General features: G+C 39.1%; 1 protein-coding gene across 3 annotated transcripts in view; it reads left to right on the top strand.

Annotated features, from left to right (window-relative positions):
* The first annotated feature begins 14,169 nt into the window (after positions 1–14,169).
* The window catches only part of LOC100472805 (glutamate carboxypeptidase 2), a 79,532-nt gene continuing 74,307 nt past the window's right edge, over positions 14,170–19,394 (top strand). The window contains exons 1-2 of one of the 3 annotated variants that reach the window (XM_002927844.4): positions 14,170–14,426; positions 16,447–16,555. In XM_002927844.4, the coding sequence (XP_002927890.1) occupies positions 14,309–14,426; positions 16,447–16,555 (227 nt within the window). In that variant the 5' untranslated portion in view covers positions 14,170–14,308. Of the gene's footprint in view, positions 14,427–16,446; positions 16,556–19,394 lie in introns of those variants that run through there. The other 2 variants (XM_019808572.2, XM_019808573.2) reach the window with 2 other exon arrangements.

Genomic DNA, 19,394 nt, shown 5'->3' with positions numbered 1-19,394 from the left:
CCATCTTAACCTCCCCCGCTCACAACCTTTTCTAAACCCTCAAAGGGTTGGTTAACAAACTCCTACTCCAACAACAACAAACAGTCTTTATAAACCTAAATAAACGACTTGCACTAAAACATATCTTTGGCAAGAGACGCTTTCTTTATACCCACTGGACTTGAAGGAATCCAAAATCCCAAACTGATAAATGAGCAGTGTTAAGTTAATTAAACCAGGAGGCCGTTAGACTGATGTGGTTCTAATGCCATGGCAGCCTTTATAAGCAAACCCAAATCCAAGCCTCAAGGTTAAGAAATCAAGATCCTAAGGACAGGGGCACCTAGGTGTCTCAGTCTGATAAGTATCTGCCTTCTGCTCAGATCATGATCTTAGGGTCCTGGGATCAAGCCCTGGGGTCAAGTCCCATGTACCCTGAGTGCCCAGTGGAGGGCTCCCTGCCCAGCGGGGAGTCTGCTTCTCCCTCTGCCCCTCCCCTCACTCATGCACACACGCGAGCTCTCGCGCGCTCTCTCTCTAATAAATCAATAAAATCTTAAAAAAAAAAAGAGCTAAGAACAACAAATCACAATCAGCCAACTGGTCTTTAAGTTATAGCCAGTTTTTTCCTCTGCCTTTTCTGTGTGAAAAGCCTCTCACTATGCTCCTGTCAGTGGAACATTTCTAACCACTTCCAGTTTGATGCTGCTTGATTTGAATTGATTCTTAAGTAAACTTAAAATTTTAATCTGCCTCAGTTTATCTTTTAATAAGTTCTGGTGTCATAAGGGGGGAACCTCACCCCGCAAAGGCTCCCAGGAGCAATAAGCAACCAGACAAAGGTCCCTGCTGAGCCTCTTGAGTGCTGTTTTCTGGCTGCCTCTGGAGGTGATGCTGGCAGGAATGGGGAACTAGAGCTGAATGAGTGATGAGACTGGAGAGCTTAATTATTCAGGATTCTAAGCAACAGAAACCAACTCCAGTTAGTTTAAGCAGAAAAGAGATTGAATAAGGGAGCCGGGGTTTATTAAAAAGATACAAGAGTATCTCCCAGAACTCAAGAGGAGGGACACTGGGCCTCTAGAAACACTGGAACCAAGATCTTGAAGGTCAGGAATTAGGGCATTGACTCCATTTCTGATACTATCTCTGCTTTCTCTGGACACTTGCTTCCTTCTACTTTGTAGTTAATCCCCCTTTCTCTATTATTGTATCTGTGTGATAGGCAGAAGCTGACTGGCCACCTATGTAACACTTCCAGCCACTTCAAACTCCAATCCAACACCTCAGCAAAAGATTTACCTCGAAGCTGAATCAAGTGTCTATTCTTCATTCAATTAACTGTGCCCAGGGGCACAAGGATTTCAAAGTTGATGTCCACTACAATGGATTTGGGTGAGGTTTTGGAAAAATGTGCAGATCTTGATGAAGAATTTAAATTTTATTTTGTAGGGGGAGAAACAAGTAAAGGCAAAGATTTTCAAACAGAAGATTGAGATGATGGTATTTATTTTTTAGGAGACACTGGTGGTTGGTAATCGGTTAGGAGTAAAAGAGATAATAGGAAACAAGTCTACTTCATTTATGATTGTGTCTGCTGCACCTAGCATAGTCCCTGGCACATAGGAGACACTAAATAAATATTTCATGAGTGAATAGATGAAGAATGACTTAAAATTTCATCCTGAACATCAGTGGAGAGTGGTGTCATTTATTCAAATAGTACAGACAGGGAAGTCTAGCAGGGGGTGGGAGTGGTGTTGGGATGTGGTGTTATAGTTAATTTTATGTCAGCATGACTATACTAAGGAACACCCAGATAGCTGGTAAACATTATTTCTGATGTGTCTGTGAGGTTATCTCTGGAAGGGATTAACATTTGATTCAGTAGACTGAGTAAAAACGATCTTCCCTCACCAATGTGATTGGGGCCCGAATAAAACAAAAAGATTTGAAAATGGTAAATTCCTTTTCTTTCTTCTTGAACAGGAGTGTACATCTTTTCCTGCCCTCTGACTTCAGAGCAACTGAATTTTGGGCCTTCAGAATAGGGTCTTTTTTTTTTCTTAAGATTTCATTTATTTATTCGACAGAGATAGAGACAGCCAATGAGAGAGTNGGCCTTCAGAATAGGGTCTTTTTTTTTTCTTAAGATTTCATTTATTTATTCGACAGAGATAGAGACAGCCAACGAGAGAGTGAACACAAGCAGGGGGAGTGGGAAAGGAAGAAGCAGGCTCATAGCAGAGCAGCCTGATGTGGGGCTCGATCCCACAACGCCAGGATCACGCCCTGAGCTGAAGGCAGACGCTTAACCGCTGTGCCACCCAGGCGCCCCCAGAATAGGGTCTTAAACCAGAGCTATCCTTTCCCACCCAACACCCCTTCTTAGGACTTTTGACTTGGACTGAATTATACCACTGGCTTTCCTGGGTCTCCAGCTTGCAGACAGCAGATTAAGGGATTTTTCAGCCTNGTTAATTTTAGCCATTCTGACTGGTGTGAGGTGGTATCTCATTGCGGTTTTGATTTGTATTTCCCTGATGCCGAGTGATGTTGAACACTTTTTCATGTGTCTGTTGGCCATTTGGATGTCTCCTTTGGAGAAATGTCTGTTCATGTCTTCCTCCCTTTTCTTGATTGGATTATTTGGTTTTTTTGGTGTTGAGTTTGATAAGTTCTTTTTAGAGTTTGGATACTANCTTTTTTTTTTATCAAAAGGCAATTTTATTATTGTCACCATAAACCCAGAACCCTTAAAGAAGCCATGTGTTAGAAAAAGTAACTACAGGTCTCCTGTGGATGGAAGAATATCAGTAAGCACCCTTGTGTGGGTGAACTCTTTCCACAGAATGAGATTTTATAGATTACATTTCCAGATTTTTTTGAAGTTTTATTTATTTTTGTTTATGTTTTATTCATTTATTTTTTTATTAACATACAATGTATTAATTGTTTCAGGGATACGGGTCTGTGATTCATGAGTCTTACACAATTCACAGTGCTTACCATAGCAAATACCCTCCCCAATGTCCAACACCCAGCCACCCCATCCCTCTCACCCCCCTCTATTCCAGCAATCCCCAGTTTGTTTCCTGAGATTAAAAATCTTTTATGATTTGTCTCCCTTTCTGGTTTCATCTTGTTTCTTTTTTTCCTCTCTTCCCCTATGATCCTCTGCCTTATTTCTCAAATTCCACATACCAGTGAGATCATATGATAATTGTCTTTCTCTGATTGACTTAGTTCACTTAGCATAACTCTAGTTCCATCCACATTGTTGCAAATGGCAAGATTTCNGCCCTTTATCTGATATGTCATTTGCAAATATCTTCTCCCATTCTGTCAGTTGTCTTTTGGTTTTGTTGACCACAGCTTTGCTGTGCAAAAGCTTTTTATCTTGATGAAGTCCGAATAGCTCATTATTGCCCTTGCTTCCCTTGCCTTTGGCGATGTGTCTAGGAAGAAGTTGCTGCAGCTGAGGTCAAAGAGGTTGCTGCCTGCATTCTCCTCAAGGATTTTGATGGATTCCTGTCTCACATTTAGGTCTTTCATTCATTTTGAGTCTCTTTTTGTGTGTGGTGTAAGGAAATAGTCCAGTTTCATTCTTCTGCATGTAGTTGTCTAATTTTCCCAACACCATTTATTGAAGAAAAATTATTATTTTTCCATTGGACATTCTTTCCTGCTTTATCTGATTAGTTGACCATAGATTTGAGGGTCCATTTCTTGGCTCTCTATTCTGACCCATTGATCTATGTGTCTGTTTTGTGCCAGTACCATACTGACTTGATTACAGCTTTGTAACAGAGCTTGAAGTCTGGAATTGTGATGCCACCAGCTTTGCTTTTCTTTTTCAACATTCCTCTGGCTATTCGGGGTCTTTTCTGGTTCCATGCATGTTTTAGGATTATTTGTTCCATTTCTGTGAAAAAAGTTGATGATATTTTGGTAGGGATTGCATTAAATGTGTAGATTGCTCTAGGTAGCATAGACATTTTCACAATATTTGTTTTTCCAATCCATGAGCATGGAACATTTTCCATTTCTTTGTGTCTTCCTCAGTTTCTTTCATGAGTATTCTATAGTTTCCTGAGTACAGATTCTTTGCCTCTTTGGTGGACTTATTCCTAGATATCTTACAGTTTTGGGTGCAATTGTAAATGGGATTGACGCCTTAATTTCTCTTTCTTCTCTCTTGTTGTTGGTGTATAGAAATGCAACTGATTTCTGTGCATTGATTTTATATCCTTCCACTTTATTGAATTCCTGCATGAGTTCTAGCAATTTTGGGGTGGAGTCTTTTGGGTTTTCCACATAAAGTATCATATCATCTGCAAAGAGTGAGAGCTTGACTTCTTCTTTGCTGATTCAGATGCCTCTTATTTCTTTTAGTTGTCTGATTGCTGAGGCTAGGATTTCTAGTACTATGTTGAATAGCAGTGGTGATAGTGGACATCCCTGCCATGTTCCTGACCTTATGGGAAAAGCTCTTAGTTTTCCCCACTGAGAATGATATTTGCTGTGGATTTTTCATAGATGGCTTTTATGATGTTGAAGTATGTATTCTCTATCCCTACACTGTGAAGAGTTTTAATCAAGAAAGATGTTGTACTTTGTCAAATGCTTTTTCTGAATCTATTGAGAGTATCATATGGTTCTTGTTCTTTCTTTTATTAATGTAGTGTATCACATTGATTGATTTATGGATGTTGAACCAACATTGCAACCCACTTGGTCATGATGAATAATCTTTTTAATGTACTGTTGGATCCTACTGGGTAGTATTTTGGTGAGAATTTTTGCATCCATGTTCATCAGGGATATTGGTCTGTAATTCTCCTTTTTGATGGGATCTTTGTCTGGTTTTGGGGTCAAGGTAATGCTGACCTCATAAAATGAGTTTGGGAGTTCTATTTCCATTTTGGAACATTTTCAGAAGAATAGGTATTAATTCTTCTTTAAATGTTTGGTAGAATTCCCCTGAGAAGCCATCTGGCCCTGGGCTCTTGTTTGTTGGGCCATTTTTGATTACTATTTCAATTCCCTTGCTGGTTATAGGTCTGTTCACGTTTTGTATTTCTTCCTGGTTCAGTTTTAGTAGTTTATACATCTCTAGGAATGCATCCATTTCTTCCAGATTGTCTAATTTGTTGGCATATAGTTGCTCATAATATGTTCTTATAATGTTTGTACTTTTTGGTGTTGGTTGTCATCTCTCCTCTTTCATTCATGATTTTATTTATTTGTCCTTTCTCTTTTCTTTTTGATAAGTTTGGTGAGGGGTTTATCAATCTTAGTAATTCTTCAAAGAACCAGCTTCTAGTTTCGTTGATCTGTTCTACTGTTCTTTTGGTTTCTAGTTCATTGATTTCTTCTCTGATCTTTATTATTTCTCTTCTTCTGCTGGGTTTAATTTATTTGCTGTTCTTTCTCCAGCTCCTTTAGGTGTAGGGTTAAGTTGTGTATTTGAGACCGTTCTTGTTTCTTGAGGAAGGCTTGTATTGCTATATACATTCCTCTTTTTTTTTTTTAAGATTTTATTTATTTATTCGACAGAGATAGAGACAGCCAGGGAGAGAGGGTACACAAGCAGGGGGAGTGGGAGAGGAAGAAGCAGGCTCATAGCAGAAGAGCCTGATGTGGGGCTCGATCCCATAACGCTGGGATCATGCCCTGAGCCGAAGGCAGGCGCTTAACCGCTGTGCCACCCAGGCGCCCCTATATACATTCCTCTTAAGACCACCTTTGCTGAATCCCAAAGATTTTGAAAAGTTGTATTTTCATTTTCATTTGTTTCCATGAATTTTTAAAATTATTCTTTAATTTCCTGGTTGACCCATTCATTCTTTAGTAGGATGCTTTTTTGCCTCCATGTATTTGAGTTTTTTCCAACTTTCCTCTTGTGATTGAGTTCAAGTTTCAAAGCATTGTGGTCTGAAAACATGCAGGGAATGATTCCAATCTTTTGGTACTGGTTGAGACCTGATTTGTGACCCAAGATGTGATCTATTCTGGAAAATGTTCCACATGCATTAGACAGGAATGTGTATTCTGTTGCTTTGGGATGGAATGCTCTGAATATATCTGTGAAGTCTATCTGGTCCAACGTGTCATTTAAAGCCCTTATTTCCTTGTTGATCTTTTGTTTACATGATCTGTCCATTTCAGTGAGGGGGTGTTAAAGTCCCCTACTATTTTTGTATTATTGTTGATGTCTTTCTTTGATTTTGTTATTAATTGGCTTATATACTTGGCTGCTCCCATGTTAGGAGCATAAATATTTCGACTGTTAGATCTTCTTGTTTGATAGACCCTTTAAGTATGATATAGTGTCTTTCCTCAACTCTTATTATAGTCTTTGGTTTAAAACCTAATTTTCTGATATAAGGATTTCCACCTCAGCTTTCTTTTGATGTCCATTAGCACAGTAAATGGTTTTCTACCCCCTCACTGAAATCTGGAGGTGTCTCTGGGTCTAAAATTAGTCTCTTGCAGACAGCATATCAATAGGTCTTTTTTTTTTTTTAAATCCAATCTGATACCCTGGGTCTTTTGGTTGGGTCATTTAGCCCATTTACATTCAGGGTAACTATTGAAAGATATGAATTTAGTGCCATTTGTATTGCCTGGAAGGTGACTGTTACTGTATATTTTCTCTGTTCCTTTCAGGTCTATGTTACTTTTAGGCTCTCTCTTGCTTAGAGGACCCCTTTCAATATTTTTTGTAGGGCTGGTTTGGTGATCACAAATTCTTTTAATTTGTTTGTCCTGGAAGATTTTTGTCTCTCTTTCTATTTTCAATGACAACCTAGATGGATATAGTATTCTTGGCTGCATATTTTTCTTCTTTAGTGCCCTGAATATATCATGCCAGTCCTTTCTGGCCTGCCGGGTTTCTGTGGATAGGTCTGCTGCCAATCTAATGTTTCTACCATTGTAGGATACAGATCTCTTGTCCTGAGCTGCGTTCAGGATTTTCTCTGTCTCTGAGGTTTGTAAGTTTTACTGTTAGATGTCAGGGTGTTGACCCATTTTCACTGATTTTGAGGGGGGTTCTCTGCACCTCCTAGATTTTGATGTCCATTTCCCTCCCCAAATTGGGGAAGTTCTCCACTATAATTTGCTCCAGTATACCTTTTGCCCCCCTCTTTTTCCTCTTCTTCTGGGATCCCAATTATTCTAATATTGTTTCACTTTATGGTATCACTTATCTCCCAAATTCTCCCCCTTGTGATCCAGTAGGTGTTTATCTCTCTTTTTCTCAGTTTCTTTATTTTCCACCATTTGGTCTTCTATATCACTAATTCTCTCTTCTGCCTCATTTACCTAGCAGTTAGAGCTTTCATTTTTTATTGCACCTCATTAATAGCCTTTTTTATTTCAACTTGGTTAGATTTTATTTTTCCAGAAAGGGATTCTCTAGTATCTTCTATGCTTTTTTTCAAGCCCAGCTAATATCTTTATAATCATCATTCTGAACTCTAGTTCTGACATCTTACTAATGTCCATGTTGATTACTGCCCTTGTTCAGTACTGCCCTTGTTCTTTTTTTTGAGGTGAGTCTTTCTGTTTTGTCATTTTGTCCAGAGAAGAACAGATGAACAAGAGAACAAACTGCTAAAAGGATAACAATGATCCCAGAAAAATATACGCTAAGCAAATCATAAGAGACCTGAAACTGGGGGGAAAAGGGGAAAAAAAAAGGAATATGATCAGGCTGGTGATTAGAACAGAGCCACATACTAGATTTTGGGTGTATTTTGGTCTGTTAGAAGAAAATGCCTCCCAAAATTTTAAAGGAAGAAAAACTTATATATATACAAAAATAAGGGTAAATACAATGTAGTGACGGAATATGACTGTAAAAATGAAAATCAAAGAAGATTTTAAAAAGGAATTGATAAGAAGTTGGTTGAAAAAGTAAAGAAGAAAAATTCAGAGAAAGAAAAAAATAAAGAAAATTTAAAAAATTAACTTTGAAAGACTAAAGAATCATGGGGAAAAAAGCCATGAATTCTATGTGCTGTATTCCCGTAGCGCTGGAGTTTTGCAGTTCTCATTGATCCGTTAACTTGGTTGTGGCTGCATGTTCTTGCTGATCTTCTGGGGGAGGGGCCTGTTGCAGTGGTTCTCAAATGTCTTTGCCTCAGGCAGAACTGCATGGCCCTTGCCAGGGGCCAGGCTAAGTAATCTGCTTGGGTTTGCTCTCGGCAGCTTTTGTTCCTTGAAGGCTTTCAGAGCAGCTTTTTAGAGGATAAAACTGAAAATTGCGGCCTCCCAATCTCTGGCCCTGGAGATGCTGAGAGCTTGGGGCCCACCCCTCAGTAAGCTCTCAGAGAAAAGCAGTCAGTCACTCCTCTCTCTTTGGCCTCTGTCTGCACTCCACACTCACCCGGCCTGTGACCAAGCTTTTCTATCTCAGGCACAGAACCCCATTTGGAGTCTCCAAGCCCAGCAAGCTCCTGTGCCATGTTCCCATGTCACTTCTCCTAGGGGAGGAAGGAAAGTCTCCCCAGATCTGCTGCTTATTGGGCCCCTGTTCGAAGAGCAGTGGCCCAACTGTGCCACAGTTTGCAGTTTATGGCAACCCCAAGCTGAGAGCCCACTCCTCGGCTCACTCTTTGCAGCCAGCTTCCCCACTGATACCTGGGAGCTCTGCTGCACTCAGGCACCCTCAGTCCTTCTGTGACCCCGAGGGTCCTGAAACTGCACTGTCCCAGCAAGGGTTCTACCCCCTTCCCCTTAGCTGCCTGAGTGACGTCCCTCACCAGAGCAGACTTCTAAAAGGTCTGATTTTGTGCTCCTCTGCTCTATCACTTGCTGGTAGCTGGCTGACGAAAGCTCCCTCCCCCTGCGGTCTATCTTCCCACGTATCATCTCAGATTCACTTCTCCGCACATCCTACCTTCCAGAAAGTGGTCGCTTTTCTGTTCATAGAGTTGCTGCTATTCTTTTCTTCAATCTCCTGTTGAGTTCATGGGTGTTCAGAATGGTTTAATAACTATCTAGTTTTATTCCTGGGACCAGACAAAATTTAGGTCTCCTAGTCCTCTGCCATCTTGCTAGCCCTCAGTCGTGTGTATCCTACTGGTTCTGTTTCTCTGTTGAACCTTGACTAATACAGCTGGATAGTAGATCAACTTCTCTTTGATTATGTGAAGTTTGATTGGCTGAATAGACTTTTAGGTAGAAATCTCAATTCAGCAATTAGTTATTTAATTCTGGATCTCAGGGGTGTGAAGTCTAGGCTGGCAATAAACGTGAAAAAATGGAGGATTCTATCAAGATCAGTAATATTTAGTGGCACCAGCTGTTGTAACAAAGAAATCCATTTGGTTCCAAAAAAATAGATGTTTATTTTTCACTTATTTGAAGTCCAATTGGACATTCTTGATTACTGGTCACTCCTCCAAGAAATGATTTAGGAATGGATGTTCTTTCCATCTTAAGGCTATACCATCCCGTAGAGCCTTGGATCCTCTCTTAAGATTGTGTGCATTCAGCCAAATGATTAATGTGAGGAGGGAGAGTGGAAGATTGTATAGGAGGTTTTTAAGGGCCAGGCCTGGCAGTGCCACACATTACTTTCTCCTGTATTTTAGTAGCCTTAAGAAATTGGCTTAGCTAGTTTTAAGGGGTACTGAGACTTGCAATCTAGCTGTGCGCCTAGGAAACGACAATGTTTGGTGAAACTCTAGCCAGTTTCTGCCAGAGTATAGATCTTACTTGGAGTTTGAAATCACCTTAACGGATACTATAGAAAGAAGATAGCACAGGGCCAAAGGCAGACTTTTGAGACACTCCCACATTTAAAGGACTGGAAAAGGAGGACCTGGCAGAGGAAACTAAGGATTGCCACTATGTTTGAGAGTGTCATCTAGTTTAAAAGAGAAAATGTTAATTGGGGAACTAGTAATTAACTTTGCTAGACACTGTGACACTTTTTTTTTTAAATGTTCTCAAGGGCAGGTTTTATATAGAAAAAAAAATATTCAGAGTTTTACTTTGACTTTTACAACCAGTATTTGGTTGATTGAAGTTAGAAATTTTTTAAAAAACTTATTCTTCCTTAGTGGCTTTACTTTCAGTGTATGTATCTCATTCTATTTATAAATCTAATAAATTTTAACAATAACTATGGGACTTTTTTTATTTTAGTCTTATTTTACATACTTGATTAAACACTGTTAAACATTTTAAATAGCATTTATACATTTAATGGATTCTATTAATTTTTAGGCACTTCAATCATTTAACAAAAATTTTCAAGTGCTTAAAAGTAATTCTTATAAGTCTAATAAATTTAATTTATAATTATGGGGAATCTTAATTTCTTTTATATATTCCAGTAAAACTGCATATAAATATACTAAGTAATTTCAATTTAAAACCCAAAAGGTGAACTCAATTACTTGATTATACAGCTTAAATTTAGAATTAAGTTTAATTGAATAGTCTAAATTCTCTCAAATATCTCACATTACATTTTTGAAATACAAATTTCTTATAATTAATGGGCTCAATAACCCATACATTTCTATGTTTAATTCTAAATATTCTGGGGTTAAAAATATGCTTTTTCACAAAGGAAACACCGGTGTCATTACAAAGAGTCTTCAAAGATACTCTCTTAGATGTTTGGGATTTTCATAGTTATCTGAGATACTGACCAGGGATTCTCACATCTGTGCCTGTGATGCCTTGTTGTAGTCCCTATATCCATTCACTAAATGGTTGTATAGATTTCAAAATCCATGCAGATTACATGCTTGGATCTGGATTTAACCTAATTCTTCTTCTAGTAAGACTCTGCAACCCCATTTAGGTGGTTATATCACTGGAACTAATTTTCTTTGGTTCTTATGTTATTTAAAATGTCTTCTTATGTAAATCAAAATACCTGTGATCTTGATGGAAACCTACACTTTTATCATGCTTTTCCTATTTGGTTGGAACAGATGTCTTTATGGGTCTAGATAACTCTCATAGCTATACAGTGCCCTAAGGTTCAGTCATTCCACTGAGAGGGCATGGCGGGAAGAGGGAGAGAGCAAGGGGTGGGGTGGACAGAGAAAGAGAATTGAGGAGTAATTTGGTAACTTGGTAACTTTGAGGAGATGTACTTTGCATATTTGTATGTGGAAGTGTTTGTGTCTTTTCAATAATATTTGTTGTTGTTGTTGTTGTTGTTTTATGTAAATACCCTAAATGAATCTAAGATTCAGCATTTTAGAAGCCATATCTTTATTCATTCGTTCTTTTCGTTATAATCTGGGCCTTTTCACATCCTATAGTTTTTAGAATTGCTATCTATTTTTTTTTAAATGGTGGTGAGAATATTTAATATGAAATCTATGCATTTAACAGATTATTTATTTTGCTTTTTGTTTTTGTTTTTATTTTTTATTTTTTAATTCCAGTATAATTAACATACAGTGTTATATTTACCTCAGGTCTACAACATCTGATACAACAATTCCATACATCACCCAGTGCTCTTAATCTCCTTCACCTACTTCATCCATGCTCCCTACCCTTCTCCCCTCTGGTAACCACCGGTTTGTTCTCCATAGTTAAGAGTCTGGGGGTTTTATGTTTGTTTCTTTTTTACTTTGTTCATTTGTTTTGTTTCTTAAATTCCTCAAATGAATGTGAGTATACCATATTTGTTTATCTCTGACTTATTTCATTTAGCATTATACCCTGTAGATCCATCCATGTTGTTGCAAATGGCAGATTTCATTCTTTTTACGGCTGAGTAGTATCCCATTGTATATCTATACTGCCTCTTCTTCATCCAGTCATCTCTTGATGGACATTTGGGTTGCCTCCATGTCTTGGTCCTCTTTTAACAGATTTCTAAGTGTGCAAAACAGTATTGTTATCTATACTGCACAAAGTTATCTATAGGTGCACTGTTGTGCACCATTTATCTAGATCTTTTTCATCTTGCACAACTGAAATTTTATAGCCCTTGATTAGCAACTCCCTGGCAACCACTGTTCTAGTCTTTGCTTCTTTGAGTTTGACTCTTTTAGATATATAAGTGAAAGCATGCAGTATTTTCCCTTCTGTGACTGGCTATTTCACTTAGCAGAATGTCTTCAAGGTTCATTGATGTTGTTACATATTGCAGGATTTCCTTCTTTTTCAAGGCTGAATAATATCTCACTGTATCTATATACCATATTTTTTTTAACCCATTCATTGATTGGTGGACATTTAGGTTGTTTCCACATCCTGGCCATTGTGAATAGGGCTGCAATAAACATGACAGTGCTAATATCTCTTCAAGATCCTGCTTTCAATTTTTCTGGATGAATATCCAGAACTGGGATTGCTGGTAGTTCTTTTTAAATTTTTGAGGAAGCTCCATACCATTTTTCATAGTGGCTGCGCCATTCTGCATTCCCACCAACCGTGTACAAGAGTTCCAATTATTTAAAACAAAACAAAATAAAACAAAAACAGAGATTCTAGCTTTTAGGTTCTAGTTTGGCATAAACAATGTAGTATCCCTCCATTCCCTGTTCCTCCCATTTCCTAATAAAATTGCATTTTAATTGAATCTTCAGTTTCTTCTCCACCATATTCTTTTTTTTTTTTTAAGATTTTATTTATTTGAGGGAGAAAGAGAGAATGAGTGGGAGGGAGGGGCAGAGGGAGAGGGAGAAGTAGATTCCCCACCAAGCAGGGAGACCAATGTGGGGATGCAGGGCTAGATCCCAGGACCTGGAGATAGTGACCTGAGCTGATGGCGGATGCTTAACAGACTGAGTCACCCATGCACCCCATTCTCTCCCCCATATTCTGTCAGAAGCTTTGAAGAGGATCTTTCTTCAACCACACACTAACTTGATTCCCTTCAGTTTTGATCTCAATATATTTTTCTCTGAATTCCCATTACAGACTTTCAAAATGGTGAGTGCCTGGGTGGCTCAGTTGGTTTTGTCTGACCCCTGATTTTGGCTTTGATCATGAACTTTGCACTCAGAGAGAGTCTGCTAGAGAATTCTTTCTCTCCTCTCAGTCTGTCTCCCCACCCCCTGCCTTGTTCACACACACACTCTCTCTAGAATAAATAAATCTTAAGAACAAAAACAAAAACAACTGCGACCTTTGCCAAAATTTATTCCCAACAGCTTCTGGCTGAGTTCTCACTTTTCTACTTTTATATTCCAAATAAATCTCAATAAGTTTTCACTTTGCTCTGTACAAATCACACACACCTTACTTCTTACCACACTGAAATCACTAACATTCTCTGATTTTTCTGCTGTGTGTGGAATATGTCTACTTCATCTGTCTCGAGAATGCTTTCTCATATTTCGAGTTCTTCAAGGGCTACTCCCTCTTTTTAAATGTTTATTCATGACAAAATTTGTGGTGTTACTTTTCAGAACAGATTTTAGCTTTAATTCAATATATTAAGTTCTTATGTGACTCAGCTACACATAGAAATTTTTGGTATGCTTTGAATGAAAATTGCATTCTTCAAACTATCCTTGAAAATATTATAACACTACTAAAAAACAATAAACAAGATAATTTATATATTGATATGAAAATCTTCATGATTGAGTAAAAAATTTAAAAATTATAGGCATATATATGTGCAAAAATTCTTACAAAACAAAAAGAAAAAAGCAGGATACTCAATAGAAAATAGCTTCTTACTTTTTCAGAAAAACCACATTTGTCGTATTTAAGTAAAATGCAGTATTTTTCTTTTAATTTTTATTACTACATAAAAACTTGTTTATTATTTTAAGAAATATGTATAGAAGTACAGTAAGAAGCTCAAGAAAATCTTTTACGCCCATCTCTTCCCGCCCTCACCTTACCACCCTCCAGAGGTAAACACTAAATATTTCAGTACTAATCCTACCCAGACATTTTTCTATGCACAAACACAAAATATTTCAAGAAATACAAAATGAGATCCTGCTATGCCTTTATTTTTTTTAAGAAGGTTTTAATTGTTGTACATACACATGCAAAAAAGTACACAAGCCACAATCGTACAGCTTCAGGATGCTGAATTATCAGAGTTTGCACTTGGTAAAACCTCCCGAAGCTGATTGGTTCAGAGTGAGCTAGAACTATTCTAGGGCGGAGAAACTCCGCCCAGCGCCAGGCGCCCCGCCTTCTAGCCCGCAGTAGCTGATAAGCGCGGTGTGGGTGGGAGGAAGCCACTGTTCCGCTGCCGCGCTGCAGGGGATCCACAGCAGAGGCGCAGGTCCCTGGAGGCGGCGCAGGTGCCAGGAGGCCGCTCAGGTCCCAGGAGGCCGCGCAGGTCCTAGGAGGCCCCGCCGGCCGCGCCGAGATGTGGAATCCCCTGCACGAAGCCGACTCGACCTTTGTCGCTTGGCGCCGCCCGCGCTGGCTGTGCATTGGGACGCTAGTGCTGGCCGCTGGCCTCTTGATCGTCGGCTTCCTCTTCGGTAGGGGGGCGCAGGACTCGTACATGCCGGAACCTACCCCGCGGCCCCGCGGTTCCCGGGACTCGCGGGCCGCTGCCGAGTGCGGTCCTGTTGCGTGTTTACACAGGGACGGTGGTTTGGGTTGCGGGAAGGTGGGGAACGGGCTCCGGCGCCTTAGCTGGGGATCGCTGGGGGCGAGGGCACAGTAGGGTTCTGTACAGGCTATGGTAAGACAGTCACCCAGGGTAAGGAGTGGAACGCAGAGACCCTGAAACAGGACTTCAGCAGGTGCCACCCGCTCAAGCCCTTTGGGAAACTGATACGTGTTATGACCAGAGGGGCAGTTGAACTAGGTCGTCCAGGAGGAAGCTTTGCAGGATAGGACTCTAACCTGTTTGGGGTCTTTCGTCGTGTGCCTGGGCTGCTTCATGTATACAGTACGTGGACGTCGGGGCATTGTTGCACGGGGGCTCTTTTCTCTCCTCATTCTTTCGTCCTTGGGAATTAAATAATTAGAGGAACATTTGAAAACTGGTTATTATTGTCAGCGCTCTGAACAGATCTTTGCCAGTAGGTCTTTTGCATTGCTCTGTATACTGATTCGCACACTTAACCCAACTTCCTAAAAAAACCAGGGGCAGCACTGACAAGCTCAGACTCTTAAATTTTAATTTTGACTCTCCTACTTCTTTGTGGCTTTGAACAATTTACAGAGTCTTTCCTGGCTTCAGTTTTTCAATCCCTATGATAAGAATATCTGTAATTTATTCGGAATGGTAATGAAAGAGCACCCGAAGCTCCTAGCACAGTGTTGGGGTACTGGCACTTTTCTCTACTCCTTCTTGATGAGGAGATGCTTCTAATTGGACGTTGGTGCACAGGACTAGTTTAAGGTAGTTCACCCCTGCTCTGAATTCACCGCCCAGTGGATGACACAGAATAAGTTCTTTATTAATTGTTAATTTTTTCTTAGGATTCTCTGCCCTCCTCTCCCCCCACAGGCCTCCCACCTCTTCATTTTGTTCGTTTTTCAGCTCTCAATTCAAGCATTTCATCCTCAGTGTGTCCTTCCCTGATCCCAGTCTAATCCAAGTCCTTTTGTTTTATGTACCAGTGGAATTTTATTTCCATTTGCTGCCACCTATTTATTTCAATATGCATGTATATATGCGTGTATGTATGTATATGATTAATAACTGGAAATTTCCACAAAAGCTGGATGGGTGATTTTGGTAACTATTTTATGCCCAGATCATATCATTTCTCTAAATAAAGCCTGTAAAAATGCCTCATTTCCCCCAGAGTAAAAGCCAGCTACAAGAGCAAAGTGCTCCACATGATCTGGCTACCCATTCCTTCTGGTCTCTGTGTGCACTGGGCATCTTGCAGAGCCTTTGGGTGAATTGTAGTTTTTTTTTTTCTTTTTTTCTTTTTTTTGAATTGTGGTTTTCTTGTAGCTTTCTAAAGTTCAAAATCTCAAGCCTGCATCAACTGGAAACACAGAATCTCAATACATTTTGTTTTAGTTTCTGAAACAAATTACAAGTCTGAGTTTCCTTCAGCTCTGTAATAATTTATGTACTTGAAATAGATTCATCATTAATTCATTATAAACATTTACTAAATGCTTATTCTGCATCAGCAGAGGAGCAGCCACTGGGGATAGAAGCTTTCAGGAGAAAATAGGTAGATCTCCTTTTTGCCTTAACCTTTAAGAGATCTTGTTTATCCCCATTAGTTGAAACGTATATAATTTTAGTGGTCCTTGGCTTATAAAACATTTTGTTTTTTAGAATCACAGCAACATCTGTCATTGAAATTATTTTTAAAAATATGCTGTGACTGATCTGTATTTGAAAAGTGTTTCCATGATTTTTTTTCTAGTGAAACTGGGCAAGAGAAATTAAACGTAAAATAATCTTAGTTAATACTGGAGGTCATTAATACTTTGTGTTTCATGCATGATAGATACAATAATAAGGAAAAATAGGTCCTGTTTGTGAACCCATGTCTCGTTCCTATCTTTGTATGTATTTTACAGGATGGTTTATAAAATCCTCCAATGGACCTACTAACATTGTTCCACAGCATAATGTGAAGAAGGTATTTTTGGATGAATTGAAAGCTGAGAACATCAAGAGGTTCTTATAGTAAGTATATACTTGATGGCTTATATGGGTAATTTGTTATTCTGTTCAGAAAGTTTTGATTCAATATTTCATATACAGGAACTGCCTTTAAAAAAAGTTTTATTTGTTGAAAACATTGTATCATATTTCATATAGACAGGATTATACTTTAAGCTAAACTGTATCACTAGAGACAATTTTGGGCAGGAGTCAACAAACTCTGTCTTATAGAGGACCAGCCCCTGTAGGGCAGCCTATCTCTGTTACAACTACTCAGCTCTGCTATTGCAGCACAGAAGAGGCCAGAGAAAATACATAAACATACAAGAGTGGCAATTTCAGTAAAACTTTATTTATGGGCACTGAAATTTGAATGTCATATATGTCACAAAATATTCTTTTTTTTTTTTTGCTGTTTATAATGTAAAAACCATTTCAGCTTGTGGACTGTACAAAAATAAGGAGGTGGGCTGGATCTGGTCAGTGGAACAATTTGAAGACTCCTGTTTAGAAGACAACATTATATTCTAGGCAAAAAGAATAAACTTGGACTTCGCACTCAGATATACTTTTTTTTATAATAATTTTTTATTACGTTAGTCACCATACAGTACATCATTAGTTTTTGATGTAGTGTTCCATGATTCATTATTTGTGTATAACACCCAGTGCTCCATGCAATACGTGCCTTCCTTACTACCCATCACTGGCCTATCCCAGTCCCCCACCCCCTCCCCTCTGAAGCCCTCAGTTTGTTTCCCAGAGTCCATAGTCTCTCACGGTTCATTCCATGGACTCAGATATACTTGAATTTAAATTCCATCTTTGCCCATTGACAGTAAAATCACTTGGAGTGAATACTTAACCTTCCTGAGCTTTCATTTCCAAATCTATAAAATGGGAACCATAATATCACTGTGACAAGGATGAATTAGAGAGCGCATATATGACATGGTTTGAAACTAGCTCTCTGTTTCCTGAAATAGTTATCTGTAGTGTAGAGCAAAAGGTGTAAATTAGTAAATTTAAAGAGCATTTGCAAAGCAACTAAAAATAAAACACTTGTGTAGAATGACTGTATGTAACTGATTAGACTACTTAACTTTTCCGAAGCAAAATACTTGGAGTTCCTGATAGTGATTGAAGCATTCCTTAGTGAATACAAGTTAGAATTTTATGTAAAAGACAGTTATACACACACACACACGCATAGTTGTACACACACGATCATACAAACACATATGTTCTATTTTATTTATTTATTTTAAAGAATTTATTTATTTATTTGAAAATGAGAGTGAGCTAGAGAGAAAACACAAGCAGGGTTTGTGGCAGAGGGAGAGGGAGAAGCAGGCTCTCCACTGAGCAGGGAGCCGAGCCAAAGCAGGGCTGGATCCCAGGACCCCAGGATCAAGACCTGAACCAAAGGCAGATGTTAATGGACTGAGCCACCCAGGTGCTTCCTATTTCAATTACAATAGAATTAAAACTATGAATAAAAATTTGCTTGGGCACCTTCCAGGTCTTTGGAAGGGCCATTTCAACTGAGAGACCCGGAAGCTGAAATTTTGTGGAAACCCCTCCTCTGCCTCTTGGACTTCTTTCACTATAATTCTGTATAATAGATAAAATAAAAGTGGAGTTCTGGCAAGATATAATGTTCACTTCTAGATAGAGCTGCTGTCCATGCTTCCTTTCCTAACCTGTGACATGGACTGACTGGCAGAGAACAAAAATGAATGCCTTCATTTCTCTTTCTAGACCCTGAGTAAAATGAAAGCAGTCAGTTTCTTGCTTATTCTCCATGACCCCAGCAAAGCGCCTCTCACTGTTTAGAACTCAAGGATTTTCACCATTAGCACACACAAAAAAAGAAATTAAGAGAACCCAACTCATCCCTCCAAGGACCACAGAATTACCAGAAACCTCCTGGACTCTCCAGATTTCCCATTTGCCATTCGGCCATTAGAGAGCTTTCAATCTAATTCTACCCATAGGCCAGGGGTCGGTAAAGCCTCAGATCTTCCATCTTATCCTCCTTTGCTTTGCTTCTAAAGGTCCTCTCTACTTCCAAGTTGTCTGCCTCTCCATAGTGGCTGGGAGGATCAAAGTAGGGATTGTTTTTTTCAGCCTCCTTTGGGATAGGGGTTGTCCTGTTTCCCCCTTTTTTAAAAAAAATTTTTTTTATTATATTATGTTAGTCACCATACAGTACATCCCTGATTTTTGATGTAAAGTTCGGTGATTCATTAGTTGCGTATAACACCCAGTGCACCATGCAATACGTGCCCTCCTTACTACCCATCACCAGTCTATCCCATTCCCCCACCCCCCTCCCCTCCGATGAATTCTCAGCTCTGTTCACTACTTTGCATCTCCTTAAGGAAATTTTCCTTCTATTCTGGTCCGGTTTTGAAAGACAAGATTATTTTAGAAAACTCTTGTAGACCTGTGGGCTCAGAATTTCCCTGATAGGCCTTTGAGTACCACTTCTGCTTTTACTAGCTGCTTTCCAGGCATCTAGCTCCTGGAAGCACTGTTCCATCATTTGTAAGCCAGATGCAATATATTAAACCAGGAGTACTAACAGCTCTCTTTATTAATTGAGATAATGTAATGATATGTGGCACTTTTCTAGCCAGACAGAGATATGTGAGCCCATTTTTAAATACAAGTTGTTGGCTATTTGGGATGATTTGTAAATTATTATTTTTTAAGAAAACTTGATATTTTAGTAGGATTGACAAATTACTTGCAACACTCTTCGTAATTGAATAATACAAGAAAAATTAAGAGTTGCAGTTTAAGTTACCTAATTGAGCTATGGATCTTTGGAAAGTAGTGAGGTAGCAATATTCTC

The sequence above is a fragment of the Ailuropoda melanoleuca genome, chromosome 8 (genome assembly GCF_002007445.2).
Source record: "Ailuropoda melanoleuca isolate Jingjing chromosome 8, ASM200744v2, whole genome shotgun sequence".
NCBI classification, from domain to species: Eukaryota; Metazoa; Chordata; class Mammalia; order Carnivora; family Ursidae; genus Ailuropoda; species Ailuropoda melanoleuca.
Note: the sequence above shows the minus strand (reverse complement) of the source record. Positions and strands in the feature narration are given on the sequence as shown.